This window comes from Typopeltis vanoorti, chromosome 1 (genome assembly GCF_054136105.1).
Source record: "Typopeltis vanoorti isolate ZY-2024b chromosome 1, IOZ_Tvanoo_1.0, whole genome shotgun sequence".
Classification (NCBI taxonomy): domain Eukaryota; kingdom Metazoa; phylum Arthropoda; class Arachnida; order Uropygi; family Thelyphonidae; genus Typopeltis; species Typopeltis vanoorti.
The window spans coordinates 38,302,129-38,321,419 of NC_143549.1; the positions used below are offsets into that span (position 1 = coordinate 38,302,129).

Genomic DNA, 19,291 nt, shown 5'->3' on the forward strand with positions numbered 1-19,291 from the left:
TCATGGCCAATTTACCTGTATGTCGAATGAAAAATGCGTTTCCAGGACAAAAAAACACTACTACTACTACCATATGAGATCAGATAACTCACCTTCACCTGAAAAAGTCCACACAAAGATTCTTCTCATCACAATAAGAACTGAACTCAGATCTTCTCCTGTCAAAGGATAGAAGAAGATCTGAGTCCCATTGTTCTTCTAATTGCATTACAGAGGTGAAAAAGCATTACTTTTGACTTATTGCATATGAAACTATAACATTCCAAAATAATAATAATAATGATATTATATTCAAATGATACTGCAACAGAAGTAATAAAAGAACTAAAAGAAATCTCTCCACCAGCAGAGATCTTTGAAAATGACATCTTGGAAGAGGAGGTGAGAAGGCTATAAAACATCTCAAGAAACAACAAGAGTCCTGGAAATGACAACATAATAGGCAAGATGCTAAAATATGGGGGAGAATCAGTTGTAAAAGAAATACATCAGCTATGTAATGAAATATGGAGATCAGGATATGCCCCCGAAGAGTGGAAAAAATGGGTCTTGGTTGTTCTTCATAAGAAAGGCATTGCTTTAGAATGCACCAATTACAGAACTATTGCATTAATGAGTCATCTTGGCAAAGTGCTGATGAAAATATTAACAGAATGGCTGAAGGGGCATATGGAGGCACATTTTCCAGATGAGCAAGCTGGATTTTGACAAGATCGAAGTACAGTGCAACAAATACTTGCACTAAGACTAATAGCAGAGAAAGCTTGAAGAAATATAACATGGGCTGTCTTAGAATCCTATGGTGTGGACAATAAATTGATCCACCTGCTGAAAGATATAAACAGCCAAGCACAAACAAAAATCAGGATAGCAGGCGAGACTGGAGATTGGTTTGGCAGAAGACAAGAGGACCCAATATCACCAATCATCTTCATCACACATCTGGGAAGAACACTAGATAAGATTAAAGAAGAAGGTGAAGACATTTCAATAAATGGCATGAGAATAAACTACCTCTGCTTTGCAGATGACATCGTCCTGATTGAAGAAGATGCAGCAAGGCTGGAACAGACATTTCAAACACTATACACAGAAGGAAAAAGATATGGACTAAATGTCAACTTTGAAAAAACTAAAACAATGATATTCGGATAACAGGAGTTACTGAACAGAGTTACGATACATAGATTTCAACTGAAAAATGGGGAACACTTCACATATCTTGGATGCCATATGATGCATGACTTGAACTCCAAAAAAGAGATAAAAATTAGAATAGCCAGAGCAACAACTATTTTAAAAGACATGGACAAAATATGGAAGAGCCGAGCTATAAAGATGAAAACTAAACTGCACATTGTAGAAACCTGTATCTTCAGCAGCATGCTCTATGGATGCGAGACCTGGGTACTCCTGAGAGAATGTGAAAGGAGGATATTGGCATTTGAGAGGAAGTGCTATAGAAAGATCTTGAGAATAAGCTGGATACCGAAAGTGAACAATGAGGAAATCTACAGACGAATACAACCAAAAGAAAACCTGATCCAGAAAAAATTCAAAAGGAAACTACATCTACATCTATGGCCATATATGTAGAATGAATGATGAGAAAAAACTAAAAACGTTGCTGTTTGGAATAATTGAAGGAAAGAACAAAAGAGGAAGACCAAACAGAGAATGGGGCGATGACATTGTCAAATGGTGCAGAAACTCTATACACAAACTGAGTCATCTTGCACAAAATAGAATGTAATGGAAGAATCATATCAAGATGGCAGCAGACACCTATGGGCATTGGACCCATGGTTGTTGATGATGATGATGATCAGTTTTGAAAAACTGTAAACTGATGACTAGCTACTATATGTCTTGAAAAATGGATGAAAAGACTTGGATTAGGGCTATTTTCCTGTTTCATATGGTCAGTTAGTTGCTAAATGGTATTTCGATAGTGAGAGATGACATACTTTAAATAATCAAAATATTTAAAGTGTAATTTTTGCAACTATATGTATATTAGAAGAATTTTATCATTTTAAAAGTGATTTTAAAATTATAAAAGTGAATGAATCTACATATATAATCAAAATTAGATAACTGGGAGGAAACCACAGACTGCAAGAATGTGGGGAGCTGACCACAGCTTGTACTTCTTATCAGATATCCATCAATTTTAGGTTTGTTAGGTATGCATTGAATGAACAGAGATACATGGTGATTTGGGATAGACAAACAAAATGTATTATGTACTGACTTTAACTAATCCATTATGATTAACATTATAATCAATAATGAAATGTTATTTTGGCTAATTTATGGTTTATTGGTGCAGAAAAAATTATGCTGCACCAACAGATAAATTAGCATATAAAAAAGTGCCTCTACAGAGCAATTGGAAGAACAATGGTATATTGTGCCCTTTGACCAGAAAAGACCTAAGTTGGATTCTTGTCATGATGAGAGGAATCTTTATATGAGCTTTTTCAATTGAAGGTGATTAGCCGATCTCATATGGAGGTAGCAGGTTTTTTTTTTCTCCCAAAAAAAAAACCTGCTACTGGATGAAAACCTGTTTTTCATCCAGTATATAAGCAAACTGGCCATGAGAACACAAGCAATTTGAAAACAGAAAATACTGTTGTTGCTGGTGTGGGCAGTAGATGGCATTGATAGTATTAGTGCCACCGTGTGTACTGGAGTAGAGTGCTCTCCTATAATGAGTGCTTGGACTCCTTGGAGGTATCACATTTAATAATTGTAATAATAATAATAAAAGCAAATTTTAAATAAATTAAGCGATTCATTATTTACACATAAATAGAATATATAATACATTTATTTGTATAAATTAATTCTTTGTAAAAAGTTAAAAGCTTCATGTAATTTGCCCAAGTCTGATAAGATGTGCCTGAGTGTATTGGCTCAGCCAAATTAATAAAATTTCATTCCTCTCTCATGTGAAGTGCTGGAATTCCACCAGAAAATGACATATGGTAAAATGCAGATTGCATTTTTTTACATATGCAACCGAGTCATCAACCCTCAATAAGTAAGAAAATATGTAAGGTGATCTATGTGGAGCCTGGTAAGAACTTCCTCTCTTCTTTTATCTACACTGCAAATGCTTAATTTCAGGCTTAATCTCATGTAATTTGTTTGTCAGTACTTCATGGGATGAAGACTGTCATTGGGTAATTAGCCTTGATCTTATAAATTCTCTGTAGTCTATATATGGAACTGTCAAACAGTACTAGAAAAAGTATGAGCTGATCTAGCAGATATATCTACAATCTCATTCCCTTTAATTCCCAAGGGGCTAAAATCCAGTACAACTGAGCCTCAAAATTAAGAATTTTCATTTTGTAGAAACAGGTGTAAAACCTCATAAAGCAAAGGAGAGGAGATAGCCAGTACAGAACTCAATGAATTCTATATATATATATATATATATATATATATATATATATATATATATATATATATATATATATTATATCATATGTTTTTCATAGCATTTACATGTATGTGCACAAGTACAAGCTGAATAGTATGCAAATCTGCTGTATAATTACTGCACTCAAGTGGGATCTGATTGGATATAAGGTCAGGAAACACAGCAGCATAACCAACAGAGGTTTCAGATCTTGAACCATCAGTGTTAGATGGGAAAGAATTCAGAGTGGGCTACTCTGTGTGCATTTAAATGCAAATAGATGAGAGAGTATGAGACTTAATTTTTGAGATACAGTTAAGAGACAATGGTGTTCATCAAAGCAACATAGCAGGTTTGTTCCCTTTGACATAAAGACCGTGAATATGTGAGCAAAAAACACTAGAAACTATTTGTATACCCTGTTGATGGATAGGGATAAGAAACATATTTCAATGAATATAAAGGCATCAGAGTGTGCTCTCCTCTGCAGAACTTTAAAAACTTGAGATCCATAATCAAGCATTGACCATACAAGCTCACAATAAAAGTAGACCAAAGAACATGATCTGCATGCCATTCTGCAGTGGACAGAGTGTGAAAACTCTTTTGCACTTTTCTCTAAGTTGATGAACATGTGCAAGAAACGTAAGCTTCCTCAAAAATGAGCACCAAGAACTTGACCTTTGGTTCTACCGGAATAATACTTTGTTGCATTTCTTAAATCAGGATCTGAGTGAAGAATAAGTTTTTGGCAGAAGCATACATAGGCACTTTTTCAACTAAAAGCTAGAAAGTATTACTAAGAGCCCATGAAGAGGGACACTGATTGCTTACTGAAGCTGTCTTTCGATTACATTCATTACCAAAGTGACAGTAAATTGTGGACATCAACATAAAAGAGCATTGTCTACTGTGGGAGGAAGCTGTTCACTGATCTAGTTAGCTTTGATAGCAAAGAGTGTACCTCAAGGAATACCCTTAATTGATATGACTGAGATATGGTACTTTACACTCAGACTTGAAAGATTCAACTCGATAGAAAATTTTTAATAAACACAGGTGTCCCCTAAGACCAAGATTAAAGTTCTTTTAATATGCATTTTAATATCTCCAGACTTTTTTTTTTCGATAACAAAAAAGACTGAAGCTAGATGTTTTCATTTCAAGAGCATCTCTAAGCAAAGTGGATATTAGATCCAGCATTATTTCAAAGCCAAATGTAGAAACTATGAAAGTTTTGTAAATTAACCAGAGAGCTTGGGGATATACATTCCTCGGCATCCCCAAGTTGTCTTAGCATGGACTACTTAAAAGACACAGGTGCTGTCCAAGCATCTATATATTCGTCTTTTATTAGTTCATTTGGATAAGGTTTCAATAGCCTAACAGATGTTTCAAACGTCAGAGAACCAGGCAGATACCTTAAGAGAACAAAAACTCTCATTAAGCTACACTAAGGCAACTCGGGGATGCTAAGAAATGTATTCCTGCAAGCTCTCTGGTCAACTTACGAAACTTATATAGTTTCTACATTGGGCTTTGAAATAATGCTGGATCTAATATCCACTTTGCTTATGTAATTTTTCATCACCGAACTGGAGCCTTTTGGCTCTTTATTTTAGTAATTAGTCTCTTATACATGTTTCTAAATGGACCAAGCAAGTCCAATGTTGAGAAGTGTTACACAAGCCACAATGTGTAGTGGAGAAAAATTCATTACTTTCTAAATAATAGAGAAAAACCTGGCATTTACCACCTTCTCTAATATCTTACAAAGGCTGGAGTGATAGGTCGATAATTGTTTGCCTGTGTTGGATCCTTTACTGGTTGTGGGATGGCAATGACAACTGACTTATGCCAAGAATATGGAAACCCTTTTTATAGTAAGAGAAGGAGATCCAGAGATGATGGATCTCCTCCTCTGCAACAATAAGGCCTAATGACATCTCATAATGGATGTCACCAGGTCCTATCGCCCTAGGATGAGAGAGGAAGAGAAACAGACTTTTTAGCTCTTTCTTAACAAATGGCTGGTTGTAGGCTCCAGCTTATTTGCAGAAAGTTTAGCCACAGTTTCTCTTGTTATTCTTTCAATATTGACAATTCCAGAGGATATGAAGCTGTTGCTGATATTTTCAAAAATAGCAAAATTTTCTCCCAAAATGTCAGCAATGGTTTTGGCAACAACCAAGATAGACAAACTGCATATCATATCTCTATTCTTCATTTTCCAGATTTTATCACACACAATTTTTGAGCTTGTTTGATTAATAGATAAAGTAAATTGGCTCCAAAACTGCTTTTGACTCTAATGTCTAATGTAATATGCTTTGGACTGAGTATGTTTGAAAGCTATGACATCTGATATGCTAGGGTATATATGAAATATACCCCATGCCCAGGCTTGATTTTTTTTTTGGCTGTTTGGAACAGAGAGTTCCAGGTTTCACCAAAGTTTTGAAGAGAGTAGAAATCAAGATGATGTTTTGGGAATTGCTATTTTTGCTGCCTGGATACAATCTGTTGCTCACATGACTGCTTCAGTATTAAATTTCAAGATGAGAAACACTATTCCAGTCAGCTTGGTCATTTTCTGCATGGATATGCATGTATATATAGAACATGGTTCCTGTGAGGACATAGTGCAACTCATGGGAAAATGAACACCTCCATATATGCTCGCTGGCACCCCATGTAAGCAGTGTAAGAATGGCAGGGGAGCAGAGTGAAAGATCTACTGCAGAAAGAAGGCAGAGGTCATTATTGTAAAACATATGCTCAATGATATGGCCCCATCCACTTGTATTGGCACTACCCCACAAAGTGTTGGGTCAATTAAAACCACCCATAAAGAGGGCCCAGAGAGTTGCAATACAAGGTTAGCAAGGTCGATCTCATTTAACTCAGAACCCAGTGGTAAATAAATGAAACATCCTGTAATTCATTAAGAGGCTAATAGCTATTGCTTCTAGAGACGTTTGAACATGCTGAAAAGGAATATAATTGTCCAGTAAGATAGCAACCACGTCCAATACGAGCAAGACCATCTCTATTTCTGTCCTTATGAATAACAGTGAAATGCCTTAAGATTAAGTATTCCTTGGGTTTTAAATATGTTTCCTGCAGACAGAAACAGGATGGTTAATGTTTTTGCAGCAGAACCTTGATATCATCATTATGGCAGAATCCATGACAGTTCCACTGTAAAAATTTACCTATTCTCTTGGCTTTGTTGACTTCTCTGATTTTAGAGAAGTTGAAGGCTTACGTTTATTAGACTAATATATTTATCTATGAGGGTGGTTCGAAAATTTCTCAGCCTAACAATGAAAAAAAATTTATAATTCAAAATTATTTTTATTTTTCAACATAATCTCCCTTAAGACTAATACATTTATTCCAGCAATGCTCCAGAGCCATCATCCTATCCCTGTAGAGGTTCTCAGCAAGATCTGCAAAATACCACTCTACAGCTGCAATCACCACTTGATTCGAAGAAAAACGCTGCCCAGCAAAGAAGAGTTTTAGTTTTGGGAAGAGACAGGGCAGAGGGAGCCAAATCTGGGAAATAAGGTGGATGTTCCAACAATTCATAGTACAGATCCCTTAATTTTCCCATTGCCAAAACACCTTTGTGGACAGGTGCATTGTACTGATGACAGATGATTTTTTTCTTCTGCAAACCAGGTCTTTTCTCACAAATTTTTTCATCCAGTCTGGTTAAAAGATCAGAATAATATTCCCCGGTTATTGTTTTACCCTTTTCAAGATAATTAATAAACAAAATGCCTTTAGCATCCCAAAACACAGATGCCATGACCTTTCCTGCTGATGGAACTGACTTTGTCTTCTTTGGCACTGAACAACCGGCTTCTGTCCACTGTTTTGACTGCGGTTTGGATTCTGGTGTGTAACAGTGAATCCAAGTCTCATCCATAGTAATAAATTGATGCACAAAATCAGTTTTATTCTTGTTAAAACTCCAAGCACTGTTCAGAGATTTTCATGCGAGTGAATTTTTGATCTGCTGTGAACAAGCACAGCACCCATCTTGTGCAAAGCTTTTTCATTTGCAATTCTTCATGCAAAATATATCCTACACGTTCTTTTGAAATGCCTATGGTCTCAGAAATTTCATGCACTTTGACTCGCCGGTCATCCAATACCATATTGTGCACTTGATCAATGATTTCTGGTGTTGTTACACTTTTTGGACGTCCTTCACTTGGATCATCTTCAAGGCTGGTATGGCCACGTTTAAACTCGGCAGCCCACCCATTTCTTAATTGTCAAAAATGAAGGAGAAGAGTGTCCATAAACTTTTATGAACTTCAAATGAATTTCTTTTGGAGTTAAACCTTCTTTTACAAAGAATTTTATTTTGCTTCAGACAGCTGTATAAAACCAACTACTTGATAGAATGACTTGCAATTTCACATGGATGCTTATGACAGATGTACCAACTTAAAAAAAAATCTTGCTGATAGTGTTGCCATCTATGGTAAAGGCCGAGAACTTTTCAGACCATCCTCATAGTGATTAAGGGAGGTATGGATGCTACTCTCTATCTCTTCCTTTGAAAAAAAAATGTTAAATACATCACCTAAGGTGTTAGATTGATTTAGTATTTTTTTTTTTTTTTTTTTTTTCCTGGGGAGAATTTTAAACCCACCTGAGTTGTAATGCTCCCAGATAGAAATCATGATTATTCTTAGTATAAATACAGTTCAACATATAATTACAGGCAATCCTAAAATTAAGCTGATAGATTAAGACACTTAGCAACTGAAATTCACAGACTAAAATTAATGCAACAGCCATTAGTATGTTAATTAAAAAATTATAATTAAAATATAATTTACTATGCTAATTAACATTTAAATTATCTTACCATCCCTTTAACTCTGTACAATCTGAAACAGCTTGGTCCCACTGTTGTTGTAAATAACAGGAATGTAAAATTTTTGTTTCGAGCATTTTCACAGAGGTTTGAGTTTCACTCAGGTGACCAAATACCTGGAAATTATATATTAGATGGTTATTGTTCCAAATTAGTTTACTAGATAATATCGCTAAAAGTTCATGTTTTGTACTTAAAACAGTATATAGTAAAACTGAAAAGTTTTACTTAATAATAGTAAATACGTTTTTTTGAGAGTAAAAAAAAAATTTTTTTTAAATTAAGGTAGTTAATACAAAAACACATTTTGTGATAAACATCTCATCATACCAAAGTGAGACAAAGCAACTGAATAATAGCAAAGCAGAGTGCAACTCAGCTTGCTCAACGTGGTGCACCCTGGGTAACACTAAACAGCTAGAATGACTTGGCTATCCAGACTATCTTAGGATCTCCAGGATTAGCGTACACGCATATGCAAACAGTCTAAAGGTTACAATGACAGAAACTAGGACTCATCCTGCCAACCAGAAGTGTCCTAAGACTTGGTCCCATGGGCAACTGCTCAGAGTCAGCCAGCTGAACATAGAAAGCATCAACAGGACTATAGACTTCTTAATAAACAACAGAATTGACATTGCCATCATACAGGAAACCCATGCAAGCAATGAGTTGCAACTATGAGAAAGAGGCTCTATTCAATCTCAAAGGAGCAACATATCATCAGACATATGGGATAGCCACCTATGTTCAAAATTCACTTACTAAGATCCATTTCATTTTGATAGCGACGTTTCAAACATATCAACGGTTATCATAGAAGTTAATGGCTTAAAAATAATTAATGTCTACAAGCCACTATTTACAAGCTGGGCTGATGAAGTTTTTCCAGCCATAATGCACCTTGTTGTTCATATTGGAGACTTTAACAGTCATCATACCCAACGGGTTTATAGAGAAATTGATGCAAATGGTGCCAAGCTACCTGAGTGAGCAATGCAAACAACATACAGCTGATTTTTTGATCCCAAGGATAACTGCACTTTTAACTCAGCTAGATGGAATAGTGGCACCAATCCTGATTTATATTTTATTACAGCCAATAAAAAGGGACTCCCAGTGCCAACCAGCCGCCACATTATAGGAAGATTCTCACACAGCCAACACTGGCCTGTATTTATTAAGGTGAGTCCTCAAATTCTAATTACTGAAACTACACCAATGCCACATTGGAATTTTGCCAAGGCAAACAGGAACAGTTTTTCATCAGATATAGACAAAAATGTGTGCTGGATTCTACCACAACCCTTTTCTAGCATCCCGAGAGGTGCCCGAAAAGAACACATACTGGCTGGAGCGAAACCAGCAAAGCACTTCATAATGACTTCCTGAATAGCGGGCACCTAGATGTTGCAGATGATCTTAAATGAAGCTAGAAAGAACAAATGGATTGACACCATCGAAAGGCAGAACTTGAAACATTCAAGCAGGAAGGCATGGAGCTTTCTTGAAAAGTTGGGTGGTAATTCCCAACATCCCCAAGTGAAAGCTGCTGTTAGGACTAACTGAATCGCCAATTGGATAGTGAATCTGTCCAGAGCTAAATCAGAAAAAAACCCACTCTAAAATAATTAGAAAAGAAGTGACCAACTTAAAGAAAGTTGTTCCAAAGCGACTGATCTTTCGAATCCATTCACCAAAGAAGAACTTCTTGCTGCACTCCAGCCAGTGAAAACTGGTAAAGCACCTGGATTTGATAATATTCACCCTGAATTTTTAAAAAACTCTGGACTAAATACAATGGTATAGCTCACAAAATTTCTTCTCTAATATTTTACAGAGTGGCAGATTACCAGGAGAATTTAAAAACCCAAAGATAATAGCCATCCTAAAACCTGGAAAGCTATAGCATTGCTCAGTGTCTGTCTTAAGCCACTAGAAAGACTTATTTACAACAGAATTAGTATACTATTATTATTGACTTTCTCCTTCATGAACAGCCTGGGTGCAGCTGTGAAGATCAAGTTTTAGCTCTAAAATTCATAGAATCTGGTTTCGAAAAATGCCTTAAAACTGGTGCAGTCTTTATAGACTTGACTGCTGCACATGATCTACAAACTCCTTAAAATACTGAAATGTAAAAAAAAAAAAAAAAAAAAAAAAATGACCCATCTGATCAATGTTATTCTGTCTAATAGAACAATACAGGCAGTTATAGATGGTGATATAAGCAAGCCAAGAACACTTAACAATGGACTTCCACAAGGGTCAGTTCTGGCCCCTCTTCTATTCAATTTGTATATTTCTGACCTTCCAAGGACAATATCTAGAAAATTTGCATATGCTCATGATTTATGCATCACATCCCAACACCAGAACTTCTGCACTATAGAACATATACTGACTAGTGACTAAGAGGAGCTAAACCACTTCTTTGAGAAGTCACATCTTATTCCAAGCATTAACAAGATTGAAACATGTCGTTTCCATTTGAACAATAGCATGGCACATGATATCTTAATAGTGCCACATACTAAGATACAATTTTAATCCAAAGTATCTGGGCATAACCTTAGACAGAACCCTTTCCTTTAATAGACATCTCTCCAATATTGCTGTCAAACTCATGTCTAGAAACAACATACTGTATACGCTTGCCAGAAAAAAATAGAGCACTTGTGTTCCCTGCTCTTGGCTTCATTTACTCAACTGCTGAATACTGTTCAGCTGCCTGGCTGAACAGTGCACATGTAAAATTAACTGATATCATCCTGAATCAGACAATGTATATCATTTCTGGAACAATAAAGACTACTCCATTATACTGGCTACTAGTTCTGAGTCACATACAACTGCCACAACTACAATGTCAAGACAATTGGATTTGCAAATATAACAAAATTTGCTGGAATCCACTGTTTCCTATACTCAGCTTTTGACAGCTTTACATCACAGAGACTTAAGGCAAGACACCTGCCTATTATAACGGCATAACAACTTGTCACTGAGGACTATGATGCAACAATGGCATTGTACACAAAATGGAATGTCCAAGCTCCAATAATCTGGCAGACTGTCTTTAATCCAAACAGCCCTCCATCAAGGTTTGGCATATCTCAAAAAATATGGACCTCCCTAAATAGGGTTAGCACAAACTATGGTAGGTGCAGAGCTTTCTTGTTTACTTGGAGGGGGGAATGAGACTAAACTCATCTTGTGACTATGGCGAGGATAATTAAACTATACAACATATCACATTTGACTGTCCTCACGGAGTCTATATGGGACCTGTAACTGACTTTATAACAGTTTCTATAGATACTGTTGATTGGTTGTCAAACTTAGACATTCGGTTTTAATTTTATGCTTACTTGTATATTTTTGTATGTATATATGACTATAGTGTCACCTCACACTATTGTATCCTTTAATACACCTCATATATATTTGATTGTCGTGTGCATGCGGGCATGCGTGTGTGTGTGTGTAGTGGCATATGCATGTATTCTTGGCCAAACACTAAATAAATAAGTAGCAAAATAAGAATGGAATGAAAATAAACATTACTAAGTACAATCTTTGAATGCACTTTTATATACTGATCTTTTCCTTTCAGGATTACATGATGGTCAACATTCATTATGCAGAAATTATGAAGACAAAAACATGTGTTAGAGCAATTATATTTCACAACTTCTTTGAATTTTCTTTCAAACCAAGTTTTGGTGTGGTGTAGGTACTTGGTGCTGCTTCAATTAATTCTGTCACATGTTTCATAAGAACATTATATTTCAATATAATGAAGAAATTTAATGTGTCGTTTGTATTAAGCTTTTTTTATTGGAGTGTGTTCTATTTCCCCCTATATAGGGTAAATTGCGGTTGTCAAAGAATGTATAAAAAGGGCTCTGAACAGATTATGAACATGACTAAAACAGTTGACTATGCTCAGTGATTAAACAAGGGAAGGCAATTAAAATATGAATGGCCCAGTACCACATAGCTCACGCATAGGAATATCATCATCCTCAGTAGGGAGGAGTGCATAAGATGACTATGATCTATGTGAAGCTGAGCAAGAACAACTCTCTCTTTATAGTACCAGTGTACACTGACTTGTGACAATTTGATTTCAGGCTTGACTGACTAAGCTTGTTGTTGGTCTCTATTCCATGAAGACTGCAATGGAATAAAAATGCCAGTAATCAGCCTATGGGAACAGGTAGATAGTAAAAGACACTGAGAAACAAGCTGAACCTAGCTGCAATCCGAAAGTGGCTTGGAATCCAACAGAAGTGCTTGTCCAAATGTGGCTTCTATAACTGAAAGAACACTTGTTGGATATGAGAGAATCCCAGATGTCTCTGCAGTTCCAGGCATTTTATTAGCTGCAGGGAGCTCTATGAATCTGTATATCATGACTCTCTGTAGTGTTACTGTCTTATGTATTTTAAGGCAAGCTCTAATGCATATAGCTCAGCAATGAAGTTGTTATATTCTAGTGGGATCTGACCAGACATGTGTCTGCAAAGAGAGCATAATGATCCTCTGATTTTGAACCATCTGTGTAGATAGGCAAAAAATCATAGTATTCCATTCTATGTGTTTGAAAGAGCTGTTGGCAGACAACAGGAGGGATGGTATGTTTTGATAGCCTACAGAAAGAAAAACTGCATGGTGGTATATATGAATGCCATGGAGGCAGTGTATTTAATGGCATCTGTGAAATGTCTATTCCGATATCTATTACTTGTAAGAGAGCATTTTTTGTTTGCAAACCAAAGTGTCATATGATAATCTGATGAGTGTTGTACAGATTTTTCTAACTTAAGCAAAAAAAAAAAAAAGAGTTGGTCATGTGCAGAACTTGACAAATATGCTTACACATGGTGAGTAGATTTTGCTAGCTGGTGAGTAGTTGCAGACTGCACAAAATACAATAATTTTTATTTAATAAAAATAACTTTTTAATCACAATCTTTATAACTAAAAAAAACAGAGCAGCACCAATGATCAGTTTTAGAATCTCTAATCTTACTGAGATATATCATTAAAAAAAAAAAGAAAAAAGTGGGGGAGGGTCTTTGGTGATTATGTTCTTTTGCATGGTGAATAGCTCACTAAAAAAAAAAACACGTACTAACCACAGTGATAAGTTTTAATATGTAAATATTTCATCCCAAGTATCTTGGGACATCCTCAGTACAGTAATTCAAACAATAATAGGAATAACATACAGTTAGGGCGCATGGAATCTCAATATGCGTGCAGTAGCATGTTATAGAAATCATGCGCCCTAACTGTATGTTATTCCTAGTATTAAAAAAAAATGTGATGTAATCACCGAAATATATCTTTTGAACCAATTAGCCACAGAAGTCTATGCCTGCAATTACATTCCTAGTATTGTTTGAATTACTGTACTGAGGATGTTCCAAGATACTTGGGATGAAATATTTACTTATTAAAACTTATCAGTGTGGTTAGTATGTGTGTTTTTTAAGTGATGAATTCACCACAGGTTTCATTACATTAAAAAAAAAAAAATGGTGAATAGTATTTTGCATTTGTCGAGCCATGCCCACGTGGGATGGTCTGGCAAAGATTCTATTTTATTAATATAAAGGACAGACAGATGTTGGCATTGAAGTGACAAGGGTGGCTCACTTGGCTTGATGACAAAGGAAACTTGAATTCTTGCCATGCATACCAGTTACAAGATAAATGCTGTAAAGCAATGAACACTCCACATGCAAGTGCGTGCACACGCACACACACACTACTTTCCACCTCCTGGATGCTGACAGATGTTCTTTGCTCTAATTGTGCTATATACTGATTAGGGTGAAACCTGATTATGGGCTCAAGTCTGTGCTTTAGCCAGAGAGTACCCACAGTGGTTGGACTCTATCCACTATCAAGCCATAAAATTATGACTTCAACATGAATAATAGCAATTGCTACAGAAATTTAAACGTGGAAATATAACTGCAGCATTTCAATCCTAGTTTTGCTTTTTGCCTATCTATATTACTTAAATTATTATTATTATTATTACAATGACAACTCCATGGAATCTGAAATTCATTGTATGAGACCCACACAATCTATCATATCTCTCCATGAATCCATTAACAAACAAAGCTCGCAGCTGACTCTGGCAACCCATTCCAATCATTCACAAATCTCCAAGCAAAAAATCTAGTCCTCACACCCTACTAACAGCACCTTTATTCAACTTCTTGGGATGATCCCTTGTTCTGGCCCCTCTAGCCAAGTGCTGAAACATTTCCTTATAAAAGTCAATCTTATAAAACCCTTTAAGTAACTTAGTGTTTCTAATATATCCCCTTCCCTTCATGCTTATACAGTGATCAGAATACATTATGAAAATTATGGAAACAACTATTGTTAGAATAAAATTTTAGTTTAATATAAACCAAAATAGACACTTGACATTTCGACCTTCACATTAAGGTCATCATCTGGATTATACACATATATACAAAGAAACAAGCTGCACTACAATCTACATGGCATGCTAAAGTTACTAACCAACCATTACAACTATTGGCCTGGCCTGTGGTGAAAAAAAAAAAACCTTATTACATCAAAGCTAGAGTCCTATTATTATTATCCATTCCCATTCATGTGCAGTCTCCTATCAAGGAGGTTGATTACCATGATGTGTGACTCATGGTTAACAATGAGTGTAACGACATATTTTTGCAGTAGAAGACAATGTGTATGAATTTTTGCTGCAATGTTTAATCCCAGTTGCACCAGAAGTCAAGTTGACTCATATTTGACAAGCAATCAAAGTTTCCTTCCTCATGTATACCAGTGATAAGTGCTGTAAAGCAATGAACATTCTTCTCTCTCTCTCTCACACTCACACCCTTCCACTTCCTGAATGCTGAGAGATGTTCTTTGCTCTGATTAGGATGAAACTTAATTATGGGGCTCAAGTCTGTGCTTCAGCCAGAGAGTAGCAACAGTGGTTGGACTCTATCCACTATCAAGCCATAAGAATTATAACTGGAGTATTATTCATGTCAAAGTTTCTGGAACAGAAATCTGCATAGTCACTGGTTAGATTACAAAATTAAATTAAGCTGGAGAGCAACATGCTTACAAAAAGGAAAAAATTAATAAATAATAAATAAATAATTATTATATAAGTATGCATATAAATTACAGCCATATGGATAGTGGCCAATAAAAGCTGAAAAATTGCTTAAGGTCAGGGTATACTGGAAACTAAGTGGGCTGAATGTGTGCCATCCAAATTCTTGAGATTTTCATGCCACCATTATTGTTAAGATTGGGGTGGCTAATAAAAATTTCACAAGTTTCTTTAAATTGTCGTTCATACCAAGTTTTTGTATGATGTAATGAGCAAGTACTGTTCCAATCAATTTGGTATAGGGTGTTAAGAGCATGATCTGAGAGGCCTGCTTCACCAAAATTGTTAAATTTTGGTGAAGCAGGCCTTTTAATATATGGGATAGCAATGGTTTTACTGTAATCTGTATTATTTTTTGAGGAAGTTTTATGAAGAATTTTATTAATAGTATTTTTGCTATAGCCATTATTTATAAATGTATTGCTAATAATTTTTAATTCTTGTTTAAGAGCTTCTTCATTAGAGCAAATTGTTATAGCTCTGTTTTTGAGGGTGTTAATGACTTCAAATTTTTGCGAAGGGTAGTGATATGAGTTAGCATGTATATATTGGCCAGTATGTGTAGGCATGTGGTAAACAGTGAAGGATAGACAGCCTGAGGGAAGACGTGTGACTAGTGTATCCAGGAAAGGAAGCGAGTTCTGATTTTCAATTTAAATAGTAAATTGTATGCTCTCATGATGTTTGTTCGGGTGGCTAAGTAATGTGTTTAAAGTTTGGCGACTGTGTGGCCAGATAACGAAAACATTGTCAACGTATCTAAGCCAAACTGTAGGTTTTAGAGTAAAGGAAACAAGAGCAAATTGCTCAAAAGCTTCCATATAGAAGTTAGCAATTGGGGTGGTGGTGTGTGTGTGTGGGGGGGGAAATAGAGGTGAGCCCATCGCTGTACCTTCTCTTTGTAGGTAAAATTTATTTTGCTACACAAAGTAACAAGAACGTAGTACATGGACAAACAGAGCCGTAATGTCAGGCAGAAATTTGTTTCTCTAGGAGAAGAATTGTGTCATTTGATTGGGACATTAGTGAAAATGTCCCCTGTGTGTTCTTTATATAGGAGTGGGAATGACCTACTAACTCCTTAAGTTTTGATGCTAATTTCTTGGTAGGTGATAATTAACTATCAGCCAAAGCGGAACGTTATGCTTGTGTACCTTGGGAACACCACATATTCTGGGAGAACGGGCATAAAGAATAAGTTTTTTAACAGTGTCTGCCAGACTTAAGTAATTTCACAGTTTTTTTCACAATATAAAAAAAAAAACTGTGAAATTACTTAATTGATGGAAAAGTACTTGCTCATTACATCATACAAAAACCTGGTATGAACGAAAATTTTGATTAACCACCCCAATCTTAAAATAATGGTGGAATAAAAATCCCAAGAATTTGGATGGCATACATTCAGCCCACTTAGTTTCCAGCATACCCTGACTTTAGGACTTTAAGCAATTTTTCAGCTTTTATTGACCACTATCCATACCAGTTGGCTGTAATTTATATGCATACTTATATATTTTTTTATAATTTTTTCCTTTTTTTAAACATGTTGCTTTTTCTGGGAGAACTATTCTGGGAGAACGGGCATAAAGAATAAGTTTTTTAACAGTGTCTGCCAGACTTAAGTAATTTCACACTTTTTTCACAGTATAAAAAAAAAAACTGTGAAATTACTTAATTGATGGAAAAGTACTTGCTCATTACATCATACAAAAACCTGGTATGAACGAAAATTTTGATTAACCACCCCAATCTTAAAATAATGGTGGAATAAAAATCCCAAGAATTTGGATGGCATACATTCCGCCCACTTAGTTTCCAGCATACCCTGACTTTAGGACTTCAAGCAATTTTTCAGCTTTTATTGACCACTATCCATACCAGTTGGCTGTAATTTATATGCATACTTATATATTTTTTATAATTTTTTCCTTTTTTTAAACATGTTGCTCTCCAGCTTAATTTAATTTTGGAACCTAATGGATAATAATAATAATGGGACTCTAGTTTTGATGTAGTAATTTTTTTTTTTTTCACCAGAGGTCAGGCCAATAGTTGTAATGGTTGGTCAGTAACTTTAGCGTGCCATGTAGATTGTAGTGTAGCTTGTTTCTTTGTATATATGTGTATACTTCAGATGATGACCTTAATGTGAAGGTCGAAAAATCAAGTGTCTATTTCAGTTTATATTAAACTAAAGTTTTACTCTAACAAGGTAGTTGTTTCCATAATTTACATAATGTAACATATCCCCTCTCTTTCTGCTATTAACCAATTTCTGCAATCCACATACCCTCAATCTATCCTCATAGGGAATATTCCACAGACCACACACCATCTTGGTTGCTCGCCTCTGAATCTTCTCCACCACTTCTTCATCCCCAAGAAACCCAGGAGATCAGACTTGAGTAGAGTAATCCAGATGTGGGCATATGAAGGTGATATTTTATTCCATATCTATATACTTGTTAATGTGTTTTTCAATAGCCAAGTAATCTTATGGGCTACCTTAGCAATACATTCTCTAAACTTGAACTCTCCATCTACCACCATCACCATCACTCCTAAAAAACTAGCTTCATGATTTCCTGTAGTACAGTGACATCAATGTGATACACAGATTCTAATCTATTTATTCCAAAATGCATAACTTTACATGAAGTAAAGTAAACTAAACTAACACCTACTATCTTTTGCCCATATTGACATCTATTTAAATAGTACTGCAAGATCTCCACATTGCCTTGATTAACTATTACTCTATCTAATTTTGTATCATCTGTAAAAAACTGAATATTTCCTTTCAGGTCATTTTCTATATCATTTATGTACAAATTAAACAGCAATGGCCCCAGCACTAAATGTCGTGGTACACCACTAGTCACCTGTTTTCGCTTCGACTCTGTATCTCCATATACCACTTTTTGATATTTGTCCAGCAACCATCCTCTGATCCACTTAACCAGTGTCATATCCATCCTCATTTGTTCTAATTTGTGCAACAGAATTCCACGTGATATTCCATCAAATATCTTTGCAAAATCCAGCAGAATCATCGTGTTACCATTTCCTTTATCCAACTCAGCTGTTACTCTATTATAAAAAGTTAGCAAATTAGTAAGGCATGACTGACCCTTCACAAAGCCATGTTGTACCTCATATAGTAACATATTTTAATCCATCCCTTCTTGAATTCTTTTTTTGACCAATTTTTCCAGTACTTTTACCACTATACCTGAGATACTGATTGGTCTATAATTTGCTACTGCAGTCTTAGAACCTCTCTTATGCAAGGGAATTATTTTGCCCTCTTTCCACTCCCTTGGAACTCTACCAGAGCTGAGACCTAAATTAAAGAGCCTAGTCAAAGGCATTGCCAGTTCCTTGCATCTTGCAAAACCCTAGCTGATATCATATCTAATCCCACAACTGGATTTACAATGAAATTCTGCAACATCCTAAGATCCTTCAATTCATCCACATCTGTGTCTGTTACATATGTTAAAGCAGTAACCTCACTAGGCTGAAATACCCCTGTAAAGTGGTCACTCAGTAACTCAATTATTTTATCTGCTTCTGCCACCTTGTGACCATCATCAATCGTAAAGGTTAATCTAACATAGTCATTCTTCCTCTTACTTGCCACATAATGAAAGAACACTTTGGGATTTCCTTTGGCCTGCTTGGCTAGATTCTTCTCGTATCTGATTTTGCCTTCCTTGCCATGTTGGTCACCTTTCTTACTTGAGCCTTGTACTGTTCATGAGTTTGC

General features: G+C 35.8%; 1 protein-coding gene across 1 annotated transcript in view; it reads right to left on the reverse strand.

The window, feature by feature from the left end:
• Positions 1-19,291, reverse strand: part of IKKepsilon (I-kappaB kinase epsilon) — a 406,399-nt gene that overhangs the window by 158,053 nt on the left and 229,055 nt on the right. The window contains exon 13 of the mRNA XM_090415707.1: positions 8,325-8,449. Coding sequence (XP_090271833.1) covers positions 8,325-8,449 — 125 coding nt within the window. The remainder of the gene's footprint in view (positions 1-8,324; positions 8,450-19,291) is intronic.